The 27,760-nt window shown below is 43.1% G+C and overlaps 1 protein-coding gene across 3 annotated transcripts; it reads left to right on the plus strand.

The window, feature by feature from the left end:
* LOC131468361 (proline-rich transmembrane protein 3) lies at positions 1-27,396 on the plus strand. Of its 3 annotated transcripts, none has more exons than XM_058642488.1 (4): positions 1-43; positions 13,867-14,753; positions 15,688-16,011; positions 21,737-27,396. In XM_058642488.1, exons 2-4 carry the CDS (start codon positions 13,946-13,948, stop codon positions 23,749-23,751), a joined length of 3,147 nt encoding a protein of 1,048 aa, XP_058498471.1. In that variant the 5' UTR covers positions 1-43; positions 13,867-13,945; the 3' UTR covers positions 23,752-27,396. The 3 variants fall into 3 exon arrangements, with proteins under 3 accessions (XP_058498471.1, XP_058498470.1, XP_058498472.1); XM_058642487.1 differs by lacking the exon at positions 1-43 and adding an exon at positions 238-464; XM_058642489.1 differs by lacking the exon at positions 1-43 and adding an exon at positions 238-464 and having other exon boundaries at positions 15,718-16,011.
* Positions 27,397-27,760: the final 364 nt, after the last annotated feature.

The raw sequence follows: 27,760 nt of genomic DNA on the forward strand, positions 1-27,760 counted from the left end.
CACATTTCCAGCGGGCACCGCTTTAACAAGCTGCTGTTTAAAGGTAAATGATGCACGCACGCACACGCACACACACATTAACGAGGCTGAGGCCGCGTGTCGCACCGCGGTTGCGTAACACGCGGCAGCTTGATCTGTAGTCGGCAGTGTTTATCCGCTTGTGAAGAAAGGAAAAAAAGAGACAGAGAGGGAGGGAGGGAGGGAGCGATGTGAGGAGAGATGGAGGTGTCGGAGGAGCGGAGGGGGCGTTCATCTCCTCACTAGCTCATGACTGGAGGGAGCTGGCAGTGGCACAAGGCTTCAGAGCGCGAGCGTCTGCGTACATGTGCGCGAGAGGAACGTTTCTATTCTTTATCGTATTAAAAACACGTTTGTTTTTCTCCTCCTCTTCTCTGGATAACCTGCTATGTCTTAGTCCTCGTATCCTGCCGCAGCGAGCGCCATCGGGGCGTTCAGTGCCGCAGGTAAGTGACGGACTTTCCTTTTTTTTTTTTTTTTTTGAACAGTTGTGAAGCGGCTGCTATGCGGCGATACTTTGCGCAGTGACTCACGCGTGACGCGCACTCAACCTGTGCCGCGGTACGAGACTGTGTGTCCACGATGTAGTAAGCTGTTTTAACGTGGAATGGCTGTGTTTGACTGACCAGAATTGACATCACAACTGTCAGCGTCATCATTTTTGACTGGGCGTAATTACATTTAGTCTCAAATGAAGATATCATTTGAATAGGCAGACTTAAAGTTAAAGATATCTCAAATTTAAGCTGCCTTCAATTATATTTAGATTTGTGTTTTTCCTCCATACACCAAACAAGTTATTTAAACGGAATCAATTTGAGATCATCATTTAGAGGTTTGGGAAACACAATCAACATTTTTCTACATTTTCTGTAATTTTATGGGCCAAAAAACCTCCAAATCCATCATATTATCGATATCCACAATAATATAACTATCCATAATTGCAGTTTGGAATACTGTATTTTTGACTGGTCACTATTTCAATTTGTGATATGTCATTCTGACGTTAAAAAGGACAAAGTTATGGAGCCTTCACTGTATGTTGAGTTAACATGAGATGCATTCAAAGATGCTGGTAAATTTAATCACTTCTGCCGGATCTACAGTGTGTTGAGCTTGGAGGAGCAGCTACAAGATGCATTCAAGAACACTCATTCAAGTCCACTAGCCAAATGCAGCTGCTGCCTTGTGACAAAAGATGCAGCACAAATTAGGGAGTCATTGTAGTGGAGATATTTGTTTTTATTAATGCAATCTTTTATAAAAACATTTGTTTTGTATCTTTTTAATCTTTGTAATAAAGCAAATAATGACCATCGCTAGCCCAAAATGATTAGCCACACAGTCATTGGGTTTCACAGGCTGTTAAAGGGTCATTTCTCTCAAATAATATACAGTTTTTTACTCATTTCCAGAGATAAATGTTTCCAGAGATAAATGTGTTATTCGGTCATCAGACAGAGGATCTGAGATAAATGTCTCATCAAACAAAAAAAATTTGTCAAATTTATTCCGACTCTGTAATAGAATGGGAATTTAACAAATACAGCAGCAACATAATGATTTTAAGTTTGATCTTCATTTGACCAAGTGGGGAAAAAAATGGGTAAAACCGCCCTTTAATGTCAGAGTTTTACCTGTGCTTGGTCCCCACATGTTGGCCTTGTTTAGACCGTCAGGAAACAAAATCATTTAGATTATCTAGATTTTATCCACAATGGCTTTTGAAAGTCGGGCCAAAAACAATCTAACAAATCTGATTCAACCCACATTTGGAGGTGGTTTGAAATACAATGCATATCAGATTTCTACCTTGGCATCTCAGTCTAGAAGTTGTTGTTGTTACCAAAGCCACCCATGCAGATTGTACTGATATTGAGCATTAGATCAGCTCATCCCTACTTTCTTCAGCCAACTACTTAGCTAGCTGCTTATGGATACTGTGGGTTCATTAAATGACCCAGAGTTTTAAGTATAAAAGGTACAAACCGGGTAATCTGGCGTTGGGACTGGACTGGAGCACTTAAATGCACTCAAATATATGAGGGAATAAAAGGGGCCTGTGTGTCCAGTGAGTGGAAATAACTGTGCACTTATGTGGCGACACAGCAACAAGTGGAGTAACGTTTCTCCATTTGGCCACAGCTTGGAGGTATGCAGCGTGTTGTGTCTGTCCGCATGTGTACGTTGTGTTTACGAGGGTTGGCCAAACCTCAGCATGTGTAGGAGAAAGGTTGTGGTGGCGTGTCAGAGTCTGCACCTGCTCCTCATCAGGAGCCGAGCACATTCACGGGGCGAAAGATTGCTACGGCATGTAAGGCACAGCCAAATCACTTTACTTTCCAGTGCACTGACAAGGGAAAAGCCTCACTATGGTTTTAAGTAGCTATAAAAAGGATTTATAAGCTGTTGTGATAGTGTATTTTAATGGAGAAGTGTGTTTTGAAAGGGTTTCCAGGGCCGACGATGCTCCATGACGACTGTCTTTCATGGCTTACCTTGTAAAAAATATTATTCACTCATATTACAGGTCAGATGCTTTTAAACTGCCATGACACCGCAGGCATGTCACACCTCTCAGAACAGAAAGTCCTAACTGTCAGAGGAGCACAACCCAATCAGTGAAGCAACTTTAGGATTGTTTTCATTTATTGATGAATTGATAATGTTTTTCTCTGATTCATCACTTTGTTTAGTTCGGCCCACAAAATGTCCAAACTGAGATGTTTCTCGAGCCTTCAGAATAAATGCGATAAGCCAAAGATATTCAGCTTGTTGTCAAAGGAGAGCAAACAGAAAAAAATACACTTACAATGATTGTTCTGATGCACGGTATTGTCAACATTGGCCGATATTGACTTTTAAATATAGTGTCTGTAACCACTTTTATGCTTGCACCCCTGTCTAACTATTTTTTTTAATGTTTAATTATTTTGCACAATAAGGATTAATTAGATTTACATCTGCTATAACGCAACTACGAAAAATATTATGTTAATTTCACTACAGAAGAGACAAAAGCACCTGAGGATAAAAGTTTATATATCGGTATCGCACCGATGTCCGATATCGGCAAAAAGTCCAATATCGTGCATCTGAGGAATATCCAGTAAATTCCCTGCTTTAAGTCGTAAATATGTACCAACAAGGCCCATGCCCAGGCTAATACTGTGTTTATATGATACGATTTGCCTGCAAATTGAGTGATTGCCACGCAACACACCACTTAACACAGCAGTGTTTTTATTGAATGCAGCTGTTAGAGTGTGGGTGATGTGGAGCCGTGGTTCACTCCCTGTTGCAGACACACAGTTTATGACTCTGTGATGCCTGTAACCAGTTTTCCTGCGAGTGTTTCGTGGTGCAGCAGCTGTCTTCATCAGTCACCTCACTTTCTCTCTCTTGGGGTGTAATTCTGGGAATGTGTGTGCGTGCTAATTTGAACATGGGAGCGCACACTTTGTCATGATAAGTTACTGGATCTTTGTGGACTGTGTCAGCTCTCTGGTAAACTGCTCACCTATCATATGTCGGTAGTTGGAGCATGTGTTTTTATGCGGAGGGCTGTGTCTGGCTAGGTGTGTGTGTGTGTGTGTGTGGTGGAGTGACAGTTTAAATGCCTTACTCCTTTAAGGCTGACCTTCTTCAGCCTTTGGCCTGTGGTTCACATGACGGCAGGACATCAGTCAAAGATGTTGTGGAGGCTCAGCACTTTTAAACTGGACATCCGTTTCAGATGAGGATCAAAAGCATCTGTGATTGGTTCTGGAGCCTCCTCTCTCCCTAGAGCATGACCTCGCTGTGTGGTCGGTTGCCCCCCCCAGGGGCAGCAGGTCACTAGGATAGGGGCATTTTTTGAAAGGCTTTGGTTTGACGTAGGAGCTAAATAGACTGCTTTAGTCTGGACCAGAGGCCTCAAAGATAGTTGAAAAACCCCTTGAAGATATTGTCTGTCTCTTAAATCAATGTAGAATGAACTGAAAAGAGAAAGCAACACTATGTAAGTTTTGCTGGACATGCTATCACTGTAGCCTCAATGAAAGAGTGATATGTGATACGATCTCTGTCCAGACTAGCGATGCAGCGCATACTAATTTGCCTATTAACTTATGCTTAGTTTCCATCGTGGTACAGTCCTGGGTCAGGCTTACATTTCCACTGAGAGCAGTGCCTTAACTTGGTAGGCGGGGCTTGGTCTCTGCCCCATAGCTGCGTAGCGCGAAATTGATGCGGCAATAATGAACAGCGACATCGAACATGACACAGACAGATGGAGGACGTCCAAGAGCAGCTCATTTTTTTCCTGCTCGGTTTGTGGCCGTTTGTCTCAAGTTGTCAAGCTTTGTTTGAGGATAGGCTGCGGGTGCCTCGACTTCCATGGGTTTTTCTGTCACCCAATCAGCTGCCTCTCATGGGTGGAGCTGGTCCAGCTCCATCACGATCGTACCGTACTGGTACCCCAAGGGTAGGGTGCCGAAGAATGGAACAGTCGAGGCCAGTTATTTTGGTACTATTCCAAACAGAAACACAAAAAATATGTACCATAATATGTACCAAAGAACTGTTCTACTCGGTGGAAACACGACTTTACTGTATATCATGTGACCATCCGGGTACACTTGTGCATGTGCATGCAGATGAAAGCAGGAAGTGTTTTGGTACTCTGCAGTTGTTTGCTTCAGTCTGCCCCACACTACAAGATGATTGGACAGATTAGTGTCTTCTGATTTCGACTGATTTCAACAGATGCGTGCACATGTTTGATATTTACGAGTGAACAGCGATGGGGGCGTGAGCAGAACCCCTCAATATCCAATGAGAACGAGTTGACCGACAAACAGATGTTGCATACTTTTGTTTAGAACCGTAACTTGTTCAAAGTTGATCCCGTCTTCTCAGCTCAGAAAATCGCACACACACAACAGGTATGAACTGCCCGTTCACAACAGTCCGCCGCCATGTTTGTTTGTATTCTGAAGTAGAGGTGCAACTAACGATTATTTTCATAATCGATTGATCTGTCGATTATTTTCTCGATTAATCTATTAATCGTTTGGTCTATAAAATATCAGAAAACCTCTAAAAATGTTGATCGTGTTCGTTACACCCAGAAATGATGATGTTCTCCAATGTCTTAGTTTGTCCACAAACCAAAATGAAAACTTTAAATGATTTCTTTGTTATCCAGAGCAAAGAAATTAAGAATTTACTCACATTTAAGAAGCTTTAACACTCGGAAATCTTGTTTTAATCATGAAAAAAAGTTTCGAACTAATTAATTGATTATCAAAATAGGTCGATTCATTTAGTAATTGATGAATTGTTTCAGCTCTATTCTGAAGTCACGTTAAATCACACAAGATTCTGTGAGATCACAAATCCCTGGACTCTCCTCCCTGAAATCGTCTGATTAAATGCCGTGTGTGTGGTCCTACTGGATCGTCTCGTCCGTGCTTGCTCAGGATTAAAACATTATGCTTACAAAGTTTGTTGCGTGTCTGTTGTCTCCCAAGTTTTTTTTAAAATCAGGTCAGAAAATCCTCTAGTGTGGGACAGGCTTTAGTTGCTAACCAGAAATGACAATGGTGAAAAGTAAGATGGATTTGTCTTATTAGACTGACGACGAGGTGAAAATAAAAGTTAGTGTCAATGGAGCCTTTCATTCACAGCAGATACAGTGGATGAGTCACGGCTGATAAGAACAATTCAGGAAATGAATGGAGATAACGAGGTTATAGTTTCTGAAGGTCTGTGTTTTTGTCCGTCTCAACAGAAGTGCAGCCCTCGAGATTTTTTTTTTTTTAAACCTTTCACTTTTGGGGAATTTATAATGACTCATAATTCGCACACTGACCCATTCAAAGTGAATGAGTAGTTGTTTAGACTGTAGGTCTTTCGAGTATCCCACGTTTTCCAACTAAGAGCCAGATCTTGACAATACCTACTGACCAACTGGAAGTAGTCGTTAGATGATGGTGATAGGGGAATGCCTTTAGTAGCAGGACAGTAACAAACAGGAAGTTAGCCCAAAAAAAATTATATCGCTGACAGTATCTTTAAGTTACACACTCCTCACTGTGTTCCTACTCAAAAAACGTACATGGGTGGAATGAAAGAGGCTCCATTCTCACTTTTACACGTCAGTGGCCAATCAAAACATTTTTGAAACTGTTAGTTGAAGGTTAAACTGTGAGTTGGAGGTTGAAGTGTCTGTTTTATAAAAAAAAAAAAAAAAAAAAATTGTGATAGTGAGATTCAAATAGGGCAAGAAAATAATGTGGGTGCTGTTTTTGCTATACATATGTTATTTCAAGGTGTGGAATTTTCAACGGTCAAACCAGCGACCTCCCCCACTGCTCACATACCAGCATAACCACATACAGTCCCCCACCCATTTCCCCACTCTCCCTGATTCTCTCTCGCGCTCTCGCTCCGTGTCACATACACACAAATGAACAAACATGCACTTCTTCACAGTCTCAGCTCACCACCCCGGCCAGTGCCGTGTAAATAAGTCACACATGTGTACAGCGAGCTGATGGTGAAGCAGTCACGTTTTTTGCATCGGTGCCTTCTCGTTCCATCCTAACTGTTCCTCTGTCTTTCCTCCGTGTCCATTCATCCTTGCTGTCACTGCAGAAATACTGTTACTGTACTCCTCCTCTCACCTTGTAATGAAATTCTTGCTGTCAGTTTCCTGTTGTTGTTGTTGTTTTTTATTAGAAAGCTTATTAGCTCATCATTTCCCCTGGTGTCTCTTGGGTCCATCCCCATCCTCCGTGAACCAGCTGTCCCTCTCAGCTGTGCGTTTCTCCGGTAATGACCCCATTAGGTCCTGCTCATTTGTGAGCCACCTTGACACTGGATACTGCACTGGGCACACAGTCAGACCTGACCTTGTAATCTCATGCTTGTGTGCCTTTAGCTTAGCGTTCTCTTAATTCAACGTCATTTGCATTATTTTAAGCTAATTATTGTATCTAGTTTTATTCATTTTATTGCTTTAACGTTGTATTTTATTGTATGTCGACTATTTGTATTGCATCTTTACACCAGAAAGTGGTATATAAATCGGCACACTGGTGAAGTGGCTAGCATTGTTGCCTTACTGTAAGTACCTAGTACCTGGTACCTGGTGCTTTTTTTTAGTACCTGACAAGGTTCCAAGCGAGCGGAGCTGATACTATTGGCGTATTTCCACCGGCTCTACTCGCCTCAGCACGGCACGGTTTAGGTCTCCACTACAAAAAAAGTACATATTTAACATGGGTGGAGTCATCACTGCACGGCTGCGTGAAACTGCGTTGACTTCGTTTTATACGTGACACACAAACAAGTGACTAGTGACTTTACACCAGACTCCTGGTAGTTGTTGGAGATAACCCACGTTTTTTTGGATTGTTAAGTAGTTTAAACTGATCTACAGTTGGGCACTGTCCACACATCTCCAGAGTACAGCCTCCTACTCCACAGACTACAGCTGCAGGGTCTGCGATCGGCAGTGCTGTCCCTAAATACACCTGACTCCTCTGTTAAATATAGAGATTTCCCAGGTAGTTGTAGTTGTTCCCACGTTTCTAGGATTGTTAAGTAGTTTTAAGTGATCTACAGTTCGGCGCTGTTCGGCTTGATTTGTGTGTGGGACGTCTCTTCCTGTGACGGCAGTCTGAACCAATCATCGCGTTGTACCTACTCAGCACACTTTTGGAACCTCGCCTGAGCGGGTACTAAAAATAGTACCTGGTACCAGGTGCTATGCTAGTGGAAACGCTACTTAAAATGTGCCGTGGCATGGCGAGGTGAGGCGTGTAGAGCCGGTGGAAATCCACCATGTGTGTGACGTCGACAGACTGCCTGCCCCTGATTGGCAGAGTGTCAGACTTAAAAGTTTTAAAATCTCAACATTCAACAGAGGAGTCTGTGCTCAGGTCATGCAGGAAGCACTAAGTGTGCAAGTTTATTGCCTTTTTCCAATCATAAAAGCTACCTAATCTTGCAAACATTTAACTCTGATATTATGATTAGTAGACCTTCAAATTAGCAGCTCTACGTTCTAAAACACGTTTGAATCAAAAATTGTATTTTTCATCGAAATTATGACCCAAGGAATGCATCACACCGCTCTTCTTTGTTTGATTTCTCCGTAGGCTACATTATGTCATGCTGGTATGATGTTGAAGCATCTACCGCCAGGAGCGAAGGCAACTCGGAGGTTGTGGGTTCGATTCCCACCTCTGCTAGTCTACATGCCGATGTGTCCTTGGGCAAGACACTGAACCCCCATTAGACTAGAAAAGCGCTATTTAAATACAAACCATTTACCATCCAGCCTACACAGTACGCAAACCAGATCAGGGTTTACCGTTTCAAAGTGCACCATGGTGAGCTGAACTGCAGTGTGGACCACTTGGCTTTTGTATTTACTTCCTCCCAGTGTCATGCAGATCAGGTTTAGGTTAATTTGACATTCTCAATTGATGAAAGGTGTGAATGTGAGACCCTTACAGCACAAGCACGATAGATAATGGATTAATGGACGTTTATGTTCTCCTCAGAATGATCGGTATGCGCTCAAATTAGGGTCAAAATGTTTTGAAATACTTTGTCGCTGCAAACCGGCCTTTGCAAACTTGTACCAAACAGTAAAGGAAGGCTCCACAGCCAATGATAATGGAGTTGAGTGTAGCTTGGAGCGGCCTTTGTTGAGAAGACACAGACCCTTCTGTCCCTTAATGGGTGTATGTCTGTCCCTGGAAATACCACAGTGACTGCAGGGAGAGAGTGATTTACAAGAATAATGGAGGTTGTCCTAAATCTCGACTGCACACCCCACCCTAGTTGCCTGGCTCCTTACGTAAAGTGGCATTAGTCAGCCATATTAGTACATTAGTGTAGACATGGAATCACTACTGCACGACTTAAGCAGCTGCTGTTGTAATGAGTCATATGATTGTATAACCAGCAGGTCTATACTGTGGGTTGAGGAGTTTACAGGAATCTTTCATATTGAAGAAGGGATATTACAAATGATGGATATGATCCATGGGCATTTCCTGCCTGGGATAAAGAACATATTGTGCAAGAGAAGACTGACAACATGCACAAGCCAGTGCTATTCAAATACAAAGGGATGGGTGCCTGGCCCAGAGCGGATGAATGGGATAAAAATACACTCGTGTGCACTCTCCCCCTGGACACTCACAGAGGAACGTGCTGTTTTATTTGTGTGTGTATCTCTGTATTATACTCCCTTGTGAAATGAGTGTAGTATATGTAAGTATGTGCTGTGTTTGGCTGAGAACATGCGGGTCTACGTTCAGTCCACACGCAGAACACAGCTGATTATACTGATGTGATTCTTGGAGTGTTTTGGTTGGAAATGAAAATCCTACAAAGTCTTTTCCAAGCCTGAAATTCCCACCGTTTAGAGAAGCTTCCAGTCCGCTCCAACTCCAAGAGTTTAACTTTTGTGGAAACATGTAGTAAAATTGTCGAAATGCAGTCAAGAAAAACATTTTAGTGTGTGTGTGTGTGTGTGTGTGTTTTTGTACTTATGGCCCCATGTGTGAAGATGATATTAATGCTGACGGCGTTTTCAAATACAGCAGCAGCAGCAGCAGCAGCAGCAGGAGCAGCGTGTTTTCTCTCTTTCACCAATGTGTTCGGGCTAAATGCCTTTGGAGACTCATTCATCACTTCTACCTACAGAACTTTCATACACATAGTCTGACTCACGGCGGATTACTCTGGATCAAGATGGTCGTGTGTTTACTTAAAGCCATTTCTCAACAGTCAGGTTGTTTATCTCCGGCTGCCAGAGACTGCGCACCTGCCAGTTAGCTTCAGAGCAAAGGTAAAGCGGGCTCCTTTTCCCCCCGCATGCCTTCTGGACGGACTGCCATAGCTCTGCTCGGACCATAACACACCTGTTGATCCAGAAAAATTGTTTTAGTTTCCTCAGGACTCGTGTTCTTTTTCTCTGATATTCTGCCTCTGTGGTTGGGTCCACGGTAAGGTTGGGTGTGTGTGCAATGTGTGATGGTTGCCTTTGCCGATCTGCTTTGTTTCTCACAGGGAGCTTGTCTGCTGTGGACCGTTTGCTATGTTTTACACAGGGTTTGAAAATCATGAAAATAGGCTTTTAACTACCGTAAATGTCAGGGCTTTGTGGAAAAACATCAGTGGATTCTGGGTTCTGATTTTAAGACCAGGTACGGGATGTGTTGTGTTTGTGATTTATGTGACGGATGATAGATTGTGGAGTTTTCACTTTAAAACGTGGCTCATGAAAAAAAAAGAAAGAGGCAGTGTTTCTCTTTCCAAAAACAGCTGTGTGGCTCACTTGCTGTGTATGGGTTATTGTGAGGGCATCTCCACTCAGGCAGTGTGGCTGCTCTGATCAGTTTAAATGTGTGCCTATAAGGGCTGGGTCATATTTTCTATGTCCACAGTGAGTCGCTTCGCATTTCCACAAGTGCGTACATGTCCGCAGTTCCGTTCTTACTTAAACAAGTGTGTGTGTCAGACTAGCGTTCCACGCATGTGTACATTAGCTCATATTTCAAGCCAGTAGTGGCGCTTTCTCGCTCGGAAATCACCCACTTATGTGTGTCCTTGTATTATTTGGGTGTGTAGGTACCAGCAGACCTCCTAACGTCAAAGCAAGTTCCAGACTGGAAAGGGTAACAGTTCACAGAAGTTCTTAGTTGTTGTTGTTGTTGTTGTTGTTGTTTTCAGGTCAAAGCAGTCAGGGGTCAAAAATACCAGAGATTCAGTCCAATAAGGCAAACAAATCCAATAAACAGCACGCTTCGATCCAGGGGTCAGAATGCGAAACAGGTTAGATCAGGTAGACCAGAAAACTAAAGAGCTTAACACAAGACAATCAGGCAGAGGTTAGGTGAAAGTGAGCCATATATATATACAGTATATACACATATACATATACAGGGTAACTAATGAGATGCAGATGAGAAGGGGCGTGGATCAACAGTGGAGAGGAATGAGCTGATTGCATTGAGTTCAGGATCTGAAATCTGACAGGAGAGTCTCCTCTTTTATTTTGGTACCTCTCTTTACCTCTCTTTACTTTCTGCCGTCCTGTGTCTTCCCCACCTGTGCTGATTATCTGCCCCGCCGTAATAACCTACACCTGTGTCTCATTAACCCTCCTCCCCGTGTGTTTTATTCCCGCCCCACACTGGAGGATTCTTTTAAATCTGACTTGATTATAAAACGTGTTAGACGACAGACACGACAAACGTTTTAACTGATTTTGAAATGTGTTAATCCTGAGAAAGCACAGACCAGACGATCCAGTCAAGACGCAGGACCACACACGTTTAATCTAATGATTTCAGGGAGGGGATTTGGGATCTTAAGAAACTCACGTGATTTAACGTGACTTAAGAATATAAACAGATATGGAGGCCGATTGTCAGTGTTGTCAACTTAATAGCTTTTCCCGATTGTCAGAAGGGTCAGGTGGGCTTCAGTCAGCCTGTCAGAGCATCTTGTTTCCAGTCAGAGTTCCAGCAGTTTCCTCGTGTCAGTTTTCTAGTGTATGACCCAGTCTTGTTGATTAGGATTTAGCCTCTTGCCTGAGAGTTATATTGGATACCCCTGCTCATTGGACTGTCTTTATCCTGAATTTATCCTTACCTGTGTGGAGTCCTGCTCTTGAGTCCTTGAATTGTAACACAGGGAGCAGTTGGCGAGTATGGTCCGGACTCACACTGGGACTGTGCTTGTGTTTGTCCACACTGGATCCATGCGGCAGAAATGTGCAGATGACGGAATTGACATCACTCTAAAAGAAGACCAGGACATTCTGTGATGCACATATTCAGTGTGGACCCGGCCTTAGTGTCCACCCCTGCCCATTCTACATGATCTCACCCTTAATTTCCCTTCAATTCTTAGCGCCCCCCCCCCCGCCAACAACCTCCACTGTCAGATTAATTTACGTCACTGTGTCTCCAACTTTTCCATCTCTGCCTCTCCCCTCCAGCTGCGATGTCCTCCCTGTGAGCCTCTTCTCTTATCTCGACATTTGTACGTCCACCTCCTCCATTTCGACTTATCTCTTCTTATCTGTCAGCGCCTTCTTTCAACCTTCATCCAGGAGCATGCTTTACTGCGATGTTGAAATATCGTGCTTAAATGGCGGAAAAGTTAAACGAAGACAGGGGGGGAAAAAACAGGGATTACTCAGAGATCGGGCTTGACTAACAGTCCAGAGTGGAGGAGGTGGTTGAGACAGAAAAGAATATAAATGCTACGATAGAGGTTACTGTGAGTGGGTGCAGATTGAGTTAAAGCGCCACACATATTATTCCCACACTCATGGCCACTGAGTAAACAGAGAAGTAAAACATCTGTAAAGGGACAATCGCAAAAGCATGTCTTTGCTGCGTGTGCTGGTCTAAATCTTTTCACACACCTACAGCACACTCAGGAAGTTCCTGCTTGGTGACTGACCTTCATGCGCACACATACTTAAACACATTTTCCATATACACACACACACAGATTTTCTCATGCATGTGTCCAAATGTATGTAGCAACTGTGAGTGCTGCTGCAGCTGCAGTAGTTTCTGGGACCTGATGTGAGTCATACACAGCAGAATGGATTCTCCTTCAGGCACTGATGTCTTGTTTCTGTGCTTTCCCTCCTCCTAAAGTTTCAGTATGATCCTGACTCTGTCTCCCTGAGGGTTATCTTCCACTGTGAGTCAGAGGCTATAGTTTAAACGAGGGAGATTTATGTGAAGCTGAAGTGTTTTTGTATTCTTTTTTTTTTAATTTTGAGGATAGCAAGTGCACGCTGAGATGCGACTGGCAGCCATTCAGCGAGAAGACTCGTAGGATTGTGTAATTCTCACGGCCCCGGGGGTTTCTGTGTACCACTGGACTGTCTGAGCTTTACCACGCTCGGTTTTACAGCTGTCAGCTCCCTGGCATCCGTGACTCAGACTCAATGCAGAAAAGGGAGTAGAGTAAAAAAGAAACTGATATCCATCCACGAGACATTTTATGGCAGGAAAATAGATAGTGTGGTGGAGGGGGGAAAAAGTTAATTTGTCCATCTGCTACTGAACGAAACCAACTGTGTCTCCTTCTGGTTTTGACAGTGCTCCTTATATAACTTAAACGTTGAACTCTTGCCTTTGTGTTTGTCCGTGTGTCATTTATTCTGTAACAGAATACCTTACCACACCCTGTGTGTCTGTTGGCGTCACGCTGCTGAATCCATGTGGGTGTTTCATTGACAGGCTCTCACGAAGCTGCAGTGTACACTCCTGGAGTTATATATAACTGCAAAGTCATACATATTATTCACACAATTTACTGTATTGTTTGAGCCATCTATGACCCTTTGCCCCTGCTTAGACAACCTTTCTGCAACGAACTAAAGCACCGAGGCACCACTTGTTGTTTAAAATAAAACGTTTGTTGACAGTTGACAGTTGACACCATTGTTATTTGAAGTTTTTTTTTTTGGGTGGCTCTGTGTGTTTGTTTGCACTTGCCAATATGACTAACAGAGGCCGCCAGAGGCTTTTTGCGTGAAGTCTGCCATCTCTGATTGCCTAGTTTTGTTTGTTTCTTAACTAAATGGGAGGGTTGCGTCATAAAGGTTATCCAGCATAAAAATGGGCAACCCTTGAGAGGAAGAAGAAAGAAAGAAAAAACAGCATCAGGGTCCGTATCGGTGAATGTACAGTTCTGAAGTAAAGCCAATAAAGAGATGCATCTCTAGACTCAAGGATTCTCATCTGATCTGAATCACCAATAAAAGCTGTTTAACTGTACTTCTGCCCCCTTTTTTTTCTCTGCCAACAGAAGCGCAGTGGAAGGATGTTGTGACAGATACAGACACAGACAGAGGGACCAGTCACTGCTCACCACTCAGAGACAGACCATGGCTCCTGTGTCCCTCCTCTATCTGGGATTCGTCCTCTCCTCCCTCCATTCTTCCAATGCCCAGACCATCACTGGCACCTCCTCCTCAATTACTCCTCTCAACCTGCCGATTAACGCCGCACCTCCACCAACCAAGCAAACTGATAGTTTCGGGTCCTCTTTCCCTCCCAGAGGGCGTAGTGATGTGCCTATCAGAGCTACAGTCTGGGATAGGCTGACAAATACAGTGCCGCAGGGGCGAAGAATGACCCGTCCCACTGCACAGTCCGTTCCGTCTCTTATATCTGCCCTCTCTACGAAGAACCTTAGCAGTGGGCCAATTTTAACCCAACCACCTGCCTCCAGGCCCAGGACTGACACAGACAGTTTAGTCAGCAGGGCGTTTGGACAGAGAGATGTTACTACAAAAGGCTTGACTACAACTTTGCCTACTGCTGCCACTGAGCCTGCTGATAGTGAACCAGTGACAACAACAACAAGTGTACCAGAGGAGGAGGCTCTTAACGAGTCAGAGGTTGGTGATTCACAGGGGTTAGGATCAGGGAGTAATCCTACAGTGATGCTTGTGGTAAAGGAATCACCTGTGCCACTGCCAACGGTCGGTGATGAAATGGCACAGTATCAACCACAGGCTCAGACTGCGGTCTCCGAAGTGAAGGTTCCACCATCTGATAGTCACAGCGTAAACCCTCCCCTGTTTGCGCTCACCGAGGCCAGTAAAACCTCGGCAACAGCACAGAGTGACACACTAACCACAGACGTCCCTGTGGTAACACAAGCAACACCTGGCAATGAAGTATTAACAGGTGAGATATCAAATGTACTTGGGCTGTGCAAGGTAGCTACACAGGTAGCTACACCAGTTTCAGCGTATACTCTTGGTATTAAGAAGTCAATACAATCCTTAGCTTTGTGTTACTAGAATAGGGGTAGTATTTTTGAAAAATGGTGCTTCCCAACCTCAGTTTCCCCTGAGTTGAGAAATTTCTTCATCACCAGTGACAGTTGGTCCTCTCATAATTCTGCCCTTTTTAGACGCACTCGTAGGGGGACCTGACCTCATTCCCAAAATGTAAACAATGTCCGCCATCTTTGCTAACAGTTACGCTAACAGGACAAAGTGTCACTGGTGGGCACGTAACAAAGAAAAGAATGAAGATATTTCTCACCTCAGGGTAAACTACCCCTATTCTAGTAATACAAAACTAAATGAAAATCGGTGAAGTATTCCTTTAAGTATCTCTAAAAACTGCCCGTCAGTTGTTGCTAATGAGAAACCTGCACCTTGTAAGGTAATGTTAGCTAGTACAACTTCCGATGTCTTGGAAACACTTACATCAAATTTCAGTAGTTGTTTCAGTAGTTAGCCCTGAGTGATTCAACATGGCCTAAAATTAAAATGGTGTTGCATGCCTTTGTGCACAGCCTCCACTATTATTTCTTTAGTTTGTCGCCTAACACGTCACCAAATATGTCGCTAAATACAGCTAAGGTCTGCAGAAACAGACTGTAGAACATCTCTGCATCTTTGGCTCACAGCTGTTGTATTGAATGCCTTGTAGAACATGGTTATAATCCAAAATACAACTGTATCACAACATTTATCGTATTGTGGCCTCTGTATCATGATATGTCTCGTACTGAGGTTGTAGGAAATACTCAACCCTAGATTAGAACTTTGTTAGATCAGAATATTAACACACAAATGTTCCAAATATTGTCTCCTCCGCCATGTTTCAGGTGAACTGACAGCAAACACTCCTCCCACAGACAGATCTCCTCCAGAGCTGGACTCTGCTGCTGTGACGACTACTGCCACCAATGGCTCTTCCCACAAACAGCCTCAGAGTTCGGGGCTGCCAGTTTCTGCCCAAACCCAGAAGAGTCCACATTCAAACACCACAACACCACAAGCAACGACCACATCTACACGTACAAGTGTGCTTACTACCACAGAGGAGGCAGTGAGGAGGTCCTCAAAAGCATCAGATAATGCACCCAACAAAACAGCAACACAACTTGGAAAGAACACAGCTAACCCAACTGTACAATCGTCCAAGACAGGTAAGAGACAATCATGCTGTTGTGTTTGACATATTGATGGGTTCTTTGTCCTTAAATGTTTTTGCAGTGGAATTATTTATGCAGCTGGGACTTTTTCTTAATGGGGGGAATCGGGGGGGGGGGGGGGGCTTCAAAGGGGAAAAAAAGAGACACTTTTCCGTGGAAAGTGGGGTGGTAGTTGTTTGGAGTAGACACAGCAAAGGGAGCAACTATGAGTGGGAGGAAAGAGAGGGGGCTGAAGAGGAGGGGGGTGAGGGATAGCAGCCAAGCAGAGAGATAGACAGGAGGGAAAAAATTAGGGTCCCGAAATGAGCTGTTGGAAATCCAGATGAGGGAGCAGACTGGGTGGGTGAAAGTGTGGCAGAGCAAAAGGTACAGGCAGAGGAATAGAGGGAGTGGGGAAGGTAATGAAAACCAGATGAAGAGGGAAAGCAGTGAAGAGAAGGGAAGGGAGTTACGGAAAAGTCGATGGAAAAAGAAAAGCACGACACATGGGACGCATGAGGCAGTCTCTTAGATGCTGTGAGAAAAACATCATACCGACCTTTTAAAAACTGCGTTTTAAGTCTTAAAATAGTTGCTTGTTGGTAGGTCATTGAAAAGAGTATGTGTATTAGTTGGCTATGAGAAACTGGTAACTGGTTTCAGTCTTGACAGATGACTGATGTGTTATGATGCTGCAAAAGAAGGCGACAGAAATGTATCAATGAATCACCCCAACTTTTGCCAAGTGCATCAGGGAACTACGGGGATTTGGTTTCCTAGAGAGGACATCATTCTTCCTCGTTTGTTTCCTAAACATTAGCCGGATATACAAAAAAACGAACAATTATTTTCATAATCGATGAATCTGTCGATTATTTTCATGATTAATCGAGTAATCGTTTGGTCTATAAAATGTCAGAAAACGTTAAAAAATGTGGATCAGTTTTTTGTCAAACCTGGAAATGGTGATGTTCTCAAATGTCATGTTTTGTCCACAAACCAAAATGGTTCTCTTTTAATGATTTCTTTGTTACAGCAAAAAAAGAAAGAATATATTCACATTAAAGGAGCTGAAACAATCAGAAATCTTGTGTTAAAGCGGCCATAGCATGGTCCTATCTCACTTATATGTGAGATATGGAGGTGTACTTACAAACATGAAGTCGTTTTTATGGTCAAAAACGTCCTAGTCGCTACAAACGAGCCGATGTAAATGTCTCATCACTGACGCTCTCGTCAGCCGTTTCAGACCAAAACCACACCCACAGAACACGGACTGTCTTGCGATTGGCCAGCCAACGAGAGCTTTCCCACTGTCTTGTGATTGGCCAGTTACCTGGAAATGACGTAATTGGCACGTCAGCTCTCAGACCTGCAGCACCCCCTCTGGAAAGGCGGATGTACTGCTAGCAATTATCAAAACATTGAGTAATGCCGTAATCCCTTTCGCATTTGACCCGGAGTCTGACCCAGAGTCAGAAGACACTGTGACAAGTGAAAGACTGCTGCAGGACACCTTGGATAACGTTGTGGTTACCGAGATGATAAACACACATGCAAATGAAACACGAGCCGAGCGTGTAGCTTAGCGTGTAGCTTAGCCTGTAGCCGGCTATTGCTAAACAAGGACACAAAGACCGTTATATACGTATTGTTGGCACTGCTCCTTCCTTTAGGTGAAGTTTGGTGCTGTGTCCTTATATTGCTACTTTCAACCGTAGAAGAAGAAGAACTACTCTTGTTGCTGAGCTCTGTACAACCAATTGGCTGAACTGATTGTTATGGACTTTTAGGGCTTCATAAACGAGGTAATGACGCAGATACACACAAAAATGCAGCGTTAATTGGCACTTCCGGGCTATGGGATCTTTAATAATGAAAAAAGCTTCAAACCAATTAATCAGTTATCAAAATAGTTGACGATTAATTTGGTTATCGATTAATTGTTTCAGCTCTAATAAATTGTCACATTTTGACTATAAGTTCCCAGATGATTGGACATCAATATGTCAATCACAGGGTGTCAACTTATTTGTGCTCTATTTTCCTATAAACCGGAACATGATTTACTAAATTTAAATTATGTTCTATTGAATAAAAACACAATGAACTCCTCAGGAAAATGTTTACTAATGTTATAAATCAAGTCAGAAGAAGGATACATTCCCCTCAGTCCATTTCATATATCCAGCCTAAGGTAGTAAACTGTTTCTAAAGTACATGTAAAAGATTCTTATTCTAAGGCTAAGAAAACCTAATGACTTTGATTTTAAAGTGATTATACATTTATATAAACATCCTTCTGGGTAGTATATACACTTTCTTCCAATAAACCCCTGCTAAAAGTTACACACTGGACTTCTAAAAGCCAGTTACTGGTTTTAATGTTTTCGTCTACTGTCTACATTTATCAGAGCCATAAAAATGATTGTGTTTCCTATGAGATGGAACAGGATATTTACTTTTTAGTTAATTGCACCGTGTGGACATACAGTATAAAGCTGTGTAAGCAGTAAAAGAACAAAAAAACTCAAGGGTATGGGTAACTTTAAGTGTGTCCAGCTGTGAAATGTGATCAGCACATCTGGAATGTGTCTGGATGTCACTCCTTTGAAGAAAAAAAATGGTAGTTTGTAGGGAAGGAAGTAAAACATACCTTTATAAAAATAAAGAAGTGTGTCTGTGATCTGCGTGTGTAGCCGGTGGAGTTGGAAATGTGGAAATAACACGAGCACATGTCGCTTACCTCTCCCACAGAATACAGCAGCAGGAGGGGAGAGATAAGGGTGAGACAAAGGTGGGCTCCCCAAAAGTGAACATGGGGGACAGAACATTACAAAGGTTCCACATGACAACCTACGCTCCTGTGTCAGATTAAAATAGACGAATAAAAACTTAACTTCATGGATTTTTGCTTGACAAATCTCAAGCAAAAAAAGACCATTTGCTGGTAAAACCTTGGAGGAAAAAACCTATTGCAACTTTTAAGCCTAAAACGAGGGAGAAATCTGTCGTAATCTCAAAAGAAGGCAACCAAGGGGAAGTAAACTCAGCTGAATGTACACCTGAAAAGAGAATAAGACTCATTATGTTATTTTGCCATAAAGGGGGCAAAAATGTGCACATGTCCTGCATTCAGTGCCAATTTTCACTTGTGTTTTTAGTATAGATTTTTTTGTTATTTTAATGTCATTTTTAAAATCCTCTTCACGTCCCGAAAGCCATCAATAAATAAAGTTGTCTGTGGAAATAATTCAGTTTAACAGGAGTCTGGAAAAGCTTGTTATAGCAGGGCCACAGTGTAACCGATACATCGGTCTGATCTGTCATCAAAGCTCAGCCATCAAAACACACAGAGCACACACTGTGGCCCAGTCCCAAACCACTACCACTTCACTCCTGAGTGTCCCTCCACATCAAGTCACACTCAGAGCTGTGGAGGACACTCCTGATAAAGAGGGAGGGCACAAAAGAGAGGCTAAACTTTGGGATTCACTTGTCACTCTGGTGGAAGAAGATGCTTCGCCTGTGCTGTCACAGAATAAGAGGAGCACAGAAAACACACAGCAGTGTACCTAAATATAGAGAAAGTAACAGGACAATGATAGAGAACAAAACATTTAAATTAGCATTAAATTAAAGAATTAAAAAGAAAAAGAAAATATAAATAATCAGAGTAAGATTTTCATTTGCACGTTTCTTTTCTGCTTTGTACCTGTGGACACACAATAGATACATATGTTTCCATTAGACCATTAGAATGAGATGTGATGCAAATGTAATGTATATTTAATTTGTTTATTTGAACATATTGTTAAGACCAAGGGAAAACCCGATTAGCAACATGATCCCAACTCCTTGCCTTGGAAACCACCAGCAGCACATTAAACAAAGCATTTTAAAATGCGTATTAAAAACAAGGACAAGATGGCTGACAGTCTGGCGGCTATGAGTGGTTCAGTTAAAAGCCGACTGCAGCTGATGCCGGTGATCAGGACTCATAAACTGGAACTGTACCTGTACAATCACTAAATCATGCACACCTGCAACCCATCATACACACACTGACTAATGCAGAGAGATGCTGATGACATCATCATGTCTGAATCCCACGTACAATAATAAGCACTCGGGCTGCTGTACACCTGTAGTATTGATTTAGATGCTACAGATGCTGTGATTGTTGTCTTGAGACTGTAATGGTGTACGTGCAGAGTTGACATAATAATACACTTCTTGACACTTATTGCACTGATAAGGGACCGTTAACGAGCTGCCAGTAAACTATAAATGGTGCTTGAAGTGTTTCTAACCTTAACCCTAGAAATACTCTTTATTGCACTGTTATTAGCCGTCACTTCACTACTTCTCTGTAGTTTGTGTCAGCGTCTTATTAGTTATTTGCAATTCGTATTTGATTATCTGTTGACAATATGTTTATTGTCAAGTAAACATGTAATAGATTAGTTGTAGTTCATTAGTAGATCAGTTATTCACAACACATTATGTGTAGGGGAACTACACTTGCATCTGACAATGTGTGTCAGGACCATGTAGCAATATAAATAAGTGTCAACTGATTATCTGTTGATATTGAATACCTGTTGATTACTAGGGAGTCAACAATGGACTATCAAAATAAGGTGCACATCCATTCTCCTTGATGTCAAAAGTAAATAAAACTGCTGTTGTAGTAAAGTCTGCCCTACCTAGCCCTAGTAGACACATAGGTCAGTCACCTAGTGACAGTTAGGATGTTTTTCCAGATAACTTTATTTGTTAATGGCTATATCAGCGGGGCATAAAGAGGGTCTCAACCAGTGAGATAAAGTCACTTACTCGAGTCGTATTTTACAGAATTTAGTTGTGTTGACAGACACATAATGTTTAAGTGCTTACTTAGTTCTTTCATTGTATGTCTTTAATGCTTTATCCGTTTAATTACAGTAAATAGCTTACGAAGCACTCGGTAATGGATGGCCCTATTGTTATAGTGTTGGGTGTTTCCAAGGTATTACAGGACAAGGTGCAGGGCCTTGAACAAACACAAAGTGTGTGTGTGCGCGTGCATGCATGTGTATGTGATAGCGTGCGCATGACGAGGTGAGACACTGGAATTACCATGTGTTCTCATGAGGGATTTAAGCATTGTAAATAAAACAGCACGTATCAACAGGGATTTCCATGTTCAGCGAAATGGTGTCTTTGCACTGCAGCGTGTGAAGCAGATGAGCTTAATTATATGATCTAATCCAATTAGATCACACACAGAAGAGTTTTGCTCAGCAAAATGTCTGATGTGTTATTCAAATCCTACTGAAATTTGTGCACATGCAGTAGTATAAATGCACCTACTAGTGTGTTTATGGTGTGTAGTTTTAATTACATTGTAAAATAAACTATCCTTGTGTTATTTTTATTGTGATACAGTGTTAAGACTGATGGGCAGTGACACACTAACCTGTCATAGACAAGAGAAAAAACATTTTAAAGTTGGTATTAAGGCTGTATAAATGTTTGGTGCGTACAAAACTGATTAGAGTTATAAGGTTGTGTCTCTTGACCTTTATGGTGAACTACAGCCCTCTAGTGGCTCTGAATATTAATGCATATCTTTCTATGGCATAGTAGCTCCCCAGTTAGATGGCTTTGAGAGAAAAATCATTGTAACTACACAGTTTTACAGTTGCATTTGACTTTAAATACAATCTGACCCTCAAAACTATGTTTTCATTTCCAGGGACCACATCCTTCCTTACCACTGGTGTCGTCCCAGTCACCAGATTGAGGGTCAGCACCACCTATCAGTCTGGTATTGTTGAAAGGAACCGTTCTATTCTCCTGGGACATCCTCACCAAGCTCCCCACTCCACTTCCAATCCAGCCCCCTCCCCCAGCAACAGCCCATCCCCGAATGGCACATTTCTTTCCTGGGGTGACCTGAGCAGGACACTGGCATTCGCTTGGGAGCTGCATGTCTTCGGCTCGGCGAGTCTCTTCCTCCTCCTGTTTGCTGGAGCTGCTCTCGGTCTCACCCTGTCCCCTGGCATAAACTGTCCTCATCGGGGTGCTCTTGCGCTCGCCAACGCTCTGCTGTTTCTCGCCGGAGGCCTCAGGGCAGCTCTCTTTCTAATCGATCCTTACGGCACGCGGAGACTGCTTCCTCGCCCTGCAATTATGGCCTTGTACAACTTACCTCTACACCTACTGGTGTGGACACACGCTGCCCTGGCACTGTTGGCCTTGAGGGTGGCAGGGACAAGTGTGTTACCTTCAAACATGGAGCGTCCTCCTCTGGTGGCTGTGCTGGCAGTGTTGCAGTGCACCCTGCTGTTGGCGGCTGATCTGCTCTCCCCGGCTCTGTCCCCCGTGGTGCCTGTCACTCTGCAGGTCCTGTCTGTGTGCTGGGGCCTGGCCCTCTGTCTGGGCTTCCTCTTTCATGTCTTCCCCCGTATCCGATGCCCTCCTGTCCCTCAGCCTGGAGTCCCTGAAGGGGGTGGCAGAAAGGCTTGGACAGGAAACAAGAGGATTGGCGTCATCCTTGGCAGAGTGTTGGCAGTCTGTGCAGTTTTGGGGACAATATGTTGTGGACTGCATGTTTACGCTATCTTATGGCTCTATGGACTGTTAGGAGACTGGACACACTTCAGCTGGGGATGGTGGCTGGTCCACTTCTGGGCCCGGCTCTTAGAACTCTCCTGGGGTTTTTCACTTCTCCTCCTGGGTTCATGGGTGTTCTGGAGGCCTCAAGGGTGCCAGGGAAGGGAGGAGGGTGCAGCGGATGGCAGAGCATCAGGAGACCTGCCGTCTCCTGGCCAATCGACAGGGTCCACTCAAAGACATACCTGCTGGTCTAAGATAGTGCAAAGTCTGAAAGGGAAGCCATGTAAAAAATCGGACAGTAATGGGGTCGGAGGAGGTGGAGGAGGACCAGGGGAGGTGCCTAACAACTGGGCTGGTCAGGAACGTCCTGGAGCTGACATCAGTAAAAGTCTCATCAGGAACCAAAACCACGAGCAGGCCTCTGTTCAGCCTCGCTACATAAAAGACATCAACAGTGGGCGCAATTTCAGAGGCCAGTCTGCAGAAAGAGGGGTATCTGATGGTTCTACAGGCTCGCTGTTGAGACTGCAGGCACTGGGACGTCCCCCTCAGCGTTCAGCAAGTGGCAGCCTGGATCATGAAAGGGACACTTCCCTCTCTTTATGTGAGTTTGATCTGCGGCCCCCGTCTCCCATTGACCTGACCCGCAGCATCGATGAGGCTCTGCACAGGGAACACCTGCTGGAAGGAGTCAGCCTGTTTCATCCTCTGAACCAGAATTCACAGTACCCCTCCCAGGGCTCAGGGGTCAGCCAGGGGCCATGGCTCCGCAGGAACAGTGATCCTCAGCTGTCTGAGAGCAGCGAGGCTCCAACAGAGTCGTCCATGCCACTGGGGGGCAGCATACTCAGTAGTGTACCCAGCAGACAGGTGACTGCTCCTCCCACGCCTTCCCATCAGGGTCACAGGTGGGCTGGGAACGGGGTGGGAAATGTCCCCTCTTCCGTGTCCTGTCCTGTGTCACTTCGTCCCTCCAGAATTTCCACGGGGAATCTGGAAGACGAGGGAGTGGACGACACACGGCCGTTCATCACGCCGGACTCAGAGAGAATGCGGGGAAGACGCACAAGGCCGGCAGGTTCACGGAGCTACCTGGAGGTCGGCCGTCATGACGACTCTGCCAGTGTCAGCAGTGAAATAATTGACTTATGAACCAAACCTTGGACATGAGGACCAATGACTGCATGTCAGACGTACCCATTTAACAGACATTGTTCCTAATGAAGACCATTGAAAAATCTGTTCACCTTGTTATAGGGGTTTGTTGAACAGAAATGGTACACATTTTACTCTAGGAGTAAAACTGGGAGCTATAGCACAGATAAACCACAGAATTTCACTCCATTCTCTCTCATACATACATTCTTATTCTTTCTTGGCCTCTCTTTTTTTAAAAAGACATACACATACCTGCATCACACTGACAGGACCTTGAATAAAATGGGACCAAGTATAAAGTACATTCCAACAAGTGCTGAGAATGGTTCCTCAGCAGGTGTTGGGGTGAATTTTGTGATGCTGATGGATCTCTTTTTCCCATTGAAGCTTCATGAGGCAAGATTGGTGGAAAAAATATTTAATTGTTGAGTTTCGATGCTGGGTTATTAAATCCTAATGCTTTGACGACCTTAGGCATTTTCTGACATACTTGTATTTTATTACATTTATCGTCCGTCTCACTTCTTCCACTCTTTTTCCTTTTTTAAGGATGCTTTGCAGTGCCCTCTATCTGTGATCTGTCCTGTGATTGTTTAAACTCTCCCGTTATGTACCAGATTAGCCCACGCCAGGGAGAATGTGCTTTGGTCTTTGGACAGTTGATGATAAACTGTCTACATCAGGGGTCTCAAACTCAAATGACCTTGGGGCCACAGAGCACCTAGTCTGGCCAGTAGGGGGCCAGTTAGGTGAAAAATAGACAGATATTTCACAGAATTTCAAAATAAAAGTGTGTTGACATGGAATGATATTTAGTTCACGATAATCATGTATTTGTGATGCAAAATTATTCTATTACTTAAAAAAAATATTAAGTGGTGGGCCATATGGAATGGAATGGAGGGCTGCATGTGGCCCGCGGGCCCCGAGTTTGACACCTGATCTACATATAGAGAAGCTTTTTAAAGCTTCTTAAAATCCATAAAATGATGGATTATATACCCGACAAGACACCTAGTTCCATTATGGAGTGACAGGAAAAATGTGGCTGCAGGTCATATTTCTGTTCTGTTCTGCATGTGATCAATCATGACTTTCATTGTTTGATAAAGTCTGTCGACAGTCTTCCATATTTCCGTTTGATCTGTGATATAAAGATGTGCCATATACATAACCTTGGTTGGTTCTGTGCTGTTTTTAAATGCCCTATAAACCCATATATTTGGGTTTACTCTATAGCGTCTTACCGGTATCATAGTGACTCAGCTATGGATTACTACTTCTAAGCTCTTAATATGCTGCCGCCGTTGTTGTTGTCGTTGTTGTTGCTGTTGTTGTCTAGTCTGCCTTGTATGATAATGTGAAACTGGCAGGCAGTAAACAACAGGACTCCTGAAGACTCGTGCTTACGTGTTAAAGTGTCACCGAGGCTTTTAGCTTTAGCTGAAATTGGATTTAAAAATGAATTCAAGCATCTGCTTGTGAGGTTACTGCATTTCATCTATGAGGGCATCTATACATCATTTAACTAAGAATATTCAATATCATTAAAATCCTGCATTGAAAGTACAGTGTGTGAAATGTAGCCGCTTTGGTGAAGTTGCATGTCAGTGTGTTGGAGCACATACTGTATGTAGCCTTGAGTTAGCATCAAAGTTGATCATAAAGATGGTTAGTTTGTCCATTGTGGGCTACTGTATGAGCATGGTGGTCGAAAATGGCCACCTCTGGAACACACACTCGGCTCCTGATATCAGATTAAAAGGCTCATTCTGCGGTAATGATTATTATTTCAGGGCTCTCAAGTTTTTTAGTCAGTTTAGAGTGAGATTTCGTCGGGAAGGGGAGTCTAGTTATGATTCTAGACAAGCTCACAGACTCTGGTCAAACATTATTAGCTGAACACAATATTCCCCAACATCAACTGTCGTTATTTTTGTGATGCAAGTAGTAATTTTGTTCAGGAAATACAAAAATCAAATGATGAGATGACTTACTGTACTGTAGGCTACTCATCCAATATGGCACTGCCACGTCATCCAAGTCGGTCCGTTGTCTTCTTTGGAAAGTTGTAGCGGGATCACGTAAATTTTACCCAGATACAAAAATGCTATTTTTTGACTGGCTGGTGTGTGGCACCTTGGTGGGCGTTGTCCTAGTAATTTCGTGTGTCTCACGCCCAATGCGTGAGACTTGAGAGCCCTGTTATTTAATCTTCAATTACTGCTAAATTAAAATAATTTCACCTAAATTTCCCTGGACATTTTAAGTCAATTCACACTGTGTGCTCATTTATCTCCAGCCTTGCAGAACCTGCAGCACACAAGACTGACTTGGCATGAGCCTCTGAACTGTTATGCTTAACTCATTAGCAGAACACTTAACTGTAAGCCTGAGCACTAGACTGAAGTATTTTACTACTCTAGAGGAAAATATCTTTCAAGTATAATGTTGTATAAGCAACAGTGTAAATACTGTTTGGTTGTTTGTTTTTTTTCTTCCCCCGTTTGTTTGTTTTGATGTTCATGAATAAAGGTGTATTTGAAACAGTTGTAGGTGTTACTGTGAAAGACAATCTAAAGTGGTGTTGCTTATGTCTGTGAGCCACGTGGACAGTTGTTGTGCTTTGACATCGGACAGAGCTGTGACCGTCCATACTTGACTTGCATGATGAGGACTTTCTGGGCTGTGCTCGGGATTATGATGATGATGATGATGATTCTGGTTTTTGCAAAATGATGTCAAATGGCCATGGTTTGGCTTTTTTTTCTGATTTTGAATGATTACAAATGCATTTGTGAAGGAAGAAATGAAACACATACCTAAGTTTGTCTATTTATTAACTCTGAAAACAGTTTCTGAAAATATCCCTGTTTTAAATTCTGTAAAAGTGAGACTTGCCGACACTGATTACTGCTTGTGTAATGTATTCTAAAATGACCATTAGGGATGCACAGATGCCAGTGTAGGGTCCCATGTTGCCCATATATTTGTATTTGTACTATGATACTGCTGCACCTGATACCACTTTAAGTATCTTCAAGTGAGCTGAGCAGGTGTGCAGCGATAAGCAGATGTTTTGAAATGGCAGCAGTGGAAATACTTTAAACTAAGCAATGATGTCAAAGTAAAAGACTGTAAAGAGACGGAGGCGAAAAGTAGTATTAAGTTTTAAGTAAGTAAGTAAGTAATCGTACTTGTACTCAGTCAGAAAAAGTGGTATCGGTGCATTCCTAATAGGTTTCCATGCCTCTGTTCCTGGTGAGAGCCAATCCGTGACTGGCAGCGCCTCCCAGTGATGTGACAGATTTGAGTTGATTAATATTTGTATTACAACGGCCTTGTGTTGTTGTCTACATTCCACTGAACCTGTAAGATTTCCCGTTATCGCCATTACCTCCTTTTCTTCATGACCACAGTGGTATATCCAGGATCCACAGTGTTTTTCCTCTCAACAAAGTGTTTCGTGCCATAGAACATAGAGACGATACATAGAGAGATCATACCCCCTCTAGTCTATAGTCACAGTGCAGAAGTACAGTGTTAGTTTGATTCATTTATTTTGCTCATTGAACTTTTCTTCTTGTATTTCTTGCTGCATTTTGTGTCTGGATACTGAATAAAAACGAGGAACCTAAATTCACCTCACTGTCATATTTTCACATAATGATAACTAAAAGAAACCTATGTTTTTCATTGTGTCCTGAACGTGTCATTGACAGTCACACAGTGTCCATGTGCAAATACATGCAGGTCTTTATCATATCTTTGATTTGAAATATTAATCATGATTTACATCATGTGGGCAGCCCGTGGGCAAGAGGAAAGGAATTGGGCTTGGGGTGTGTGTGCAAAACCTCTAATACAAAGTGGACATCATGCTGTATTGAAGAAAACCTGGACGAGTCACCATGAATGAACCTTGCAGGAAAACGTTGTCAAACCTGGTGTCAAGAAATTGAGTGACAACTGGAAGGTCATTTTTTGTCATAGTCTCACACAC

This window comes from Solea solea, chromosome 11 (assembly GCF_958295425.1).
Source record: "Solea solea chromosome 11, fSolSol10.1, whole genome shotgun sequence".
Lineage (NCBI taxonomy): Eukaryota > Metazoa > Chordata > Actinopteri > Pleuronectiformes > Soleidae > Solea > Solea solea.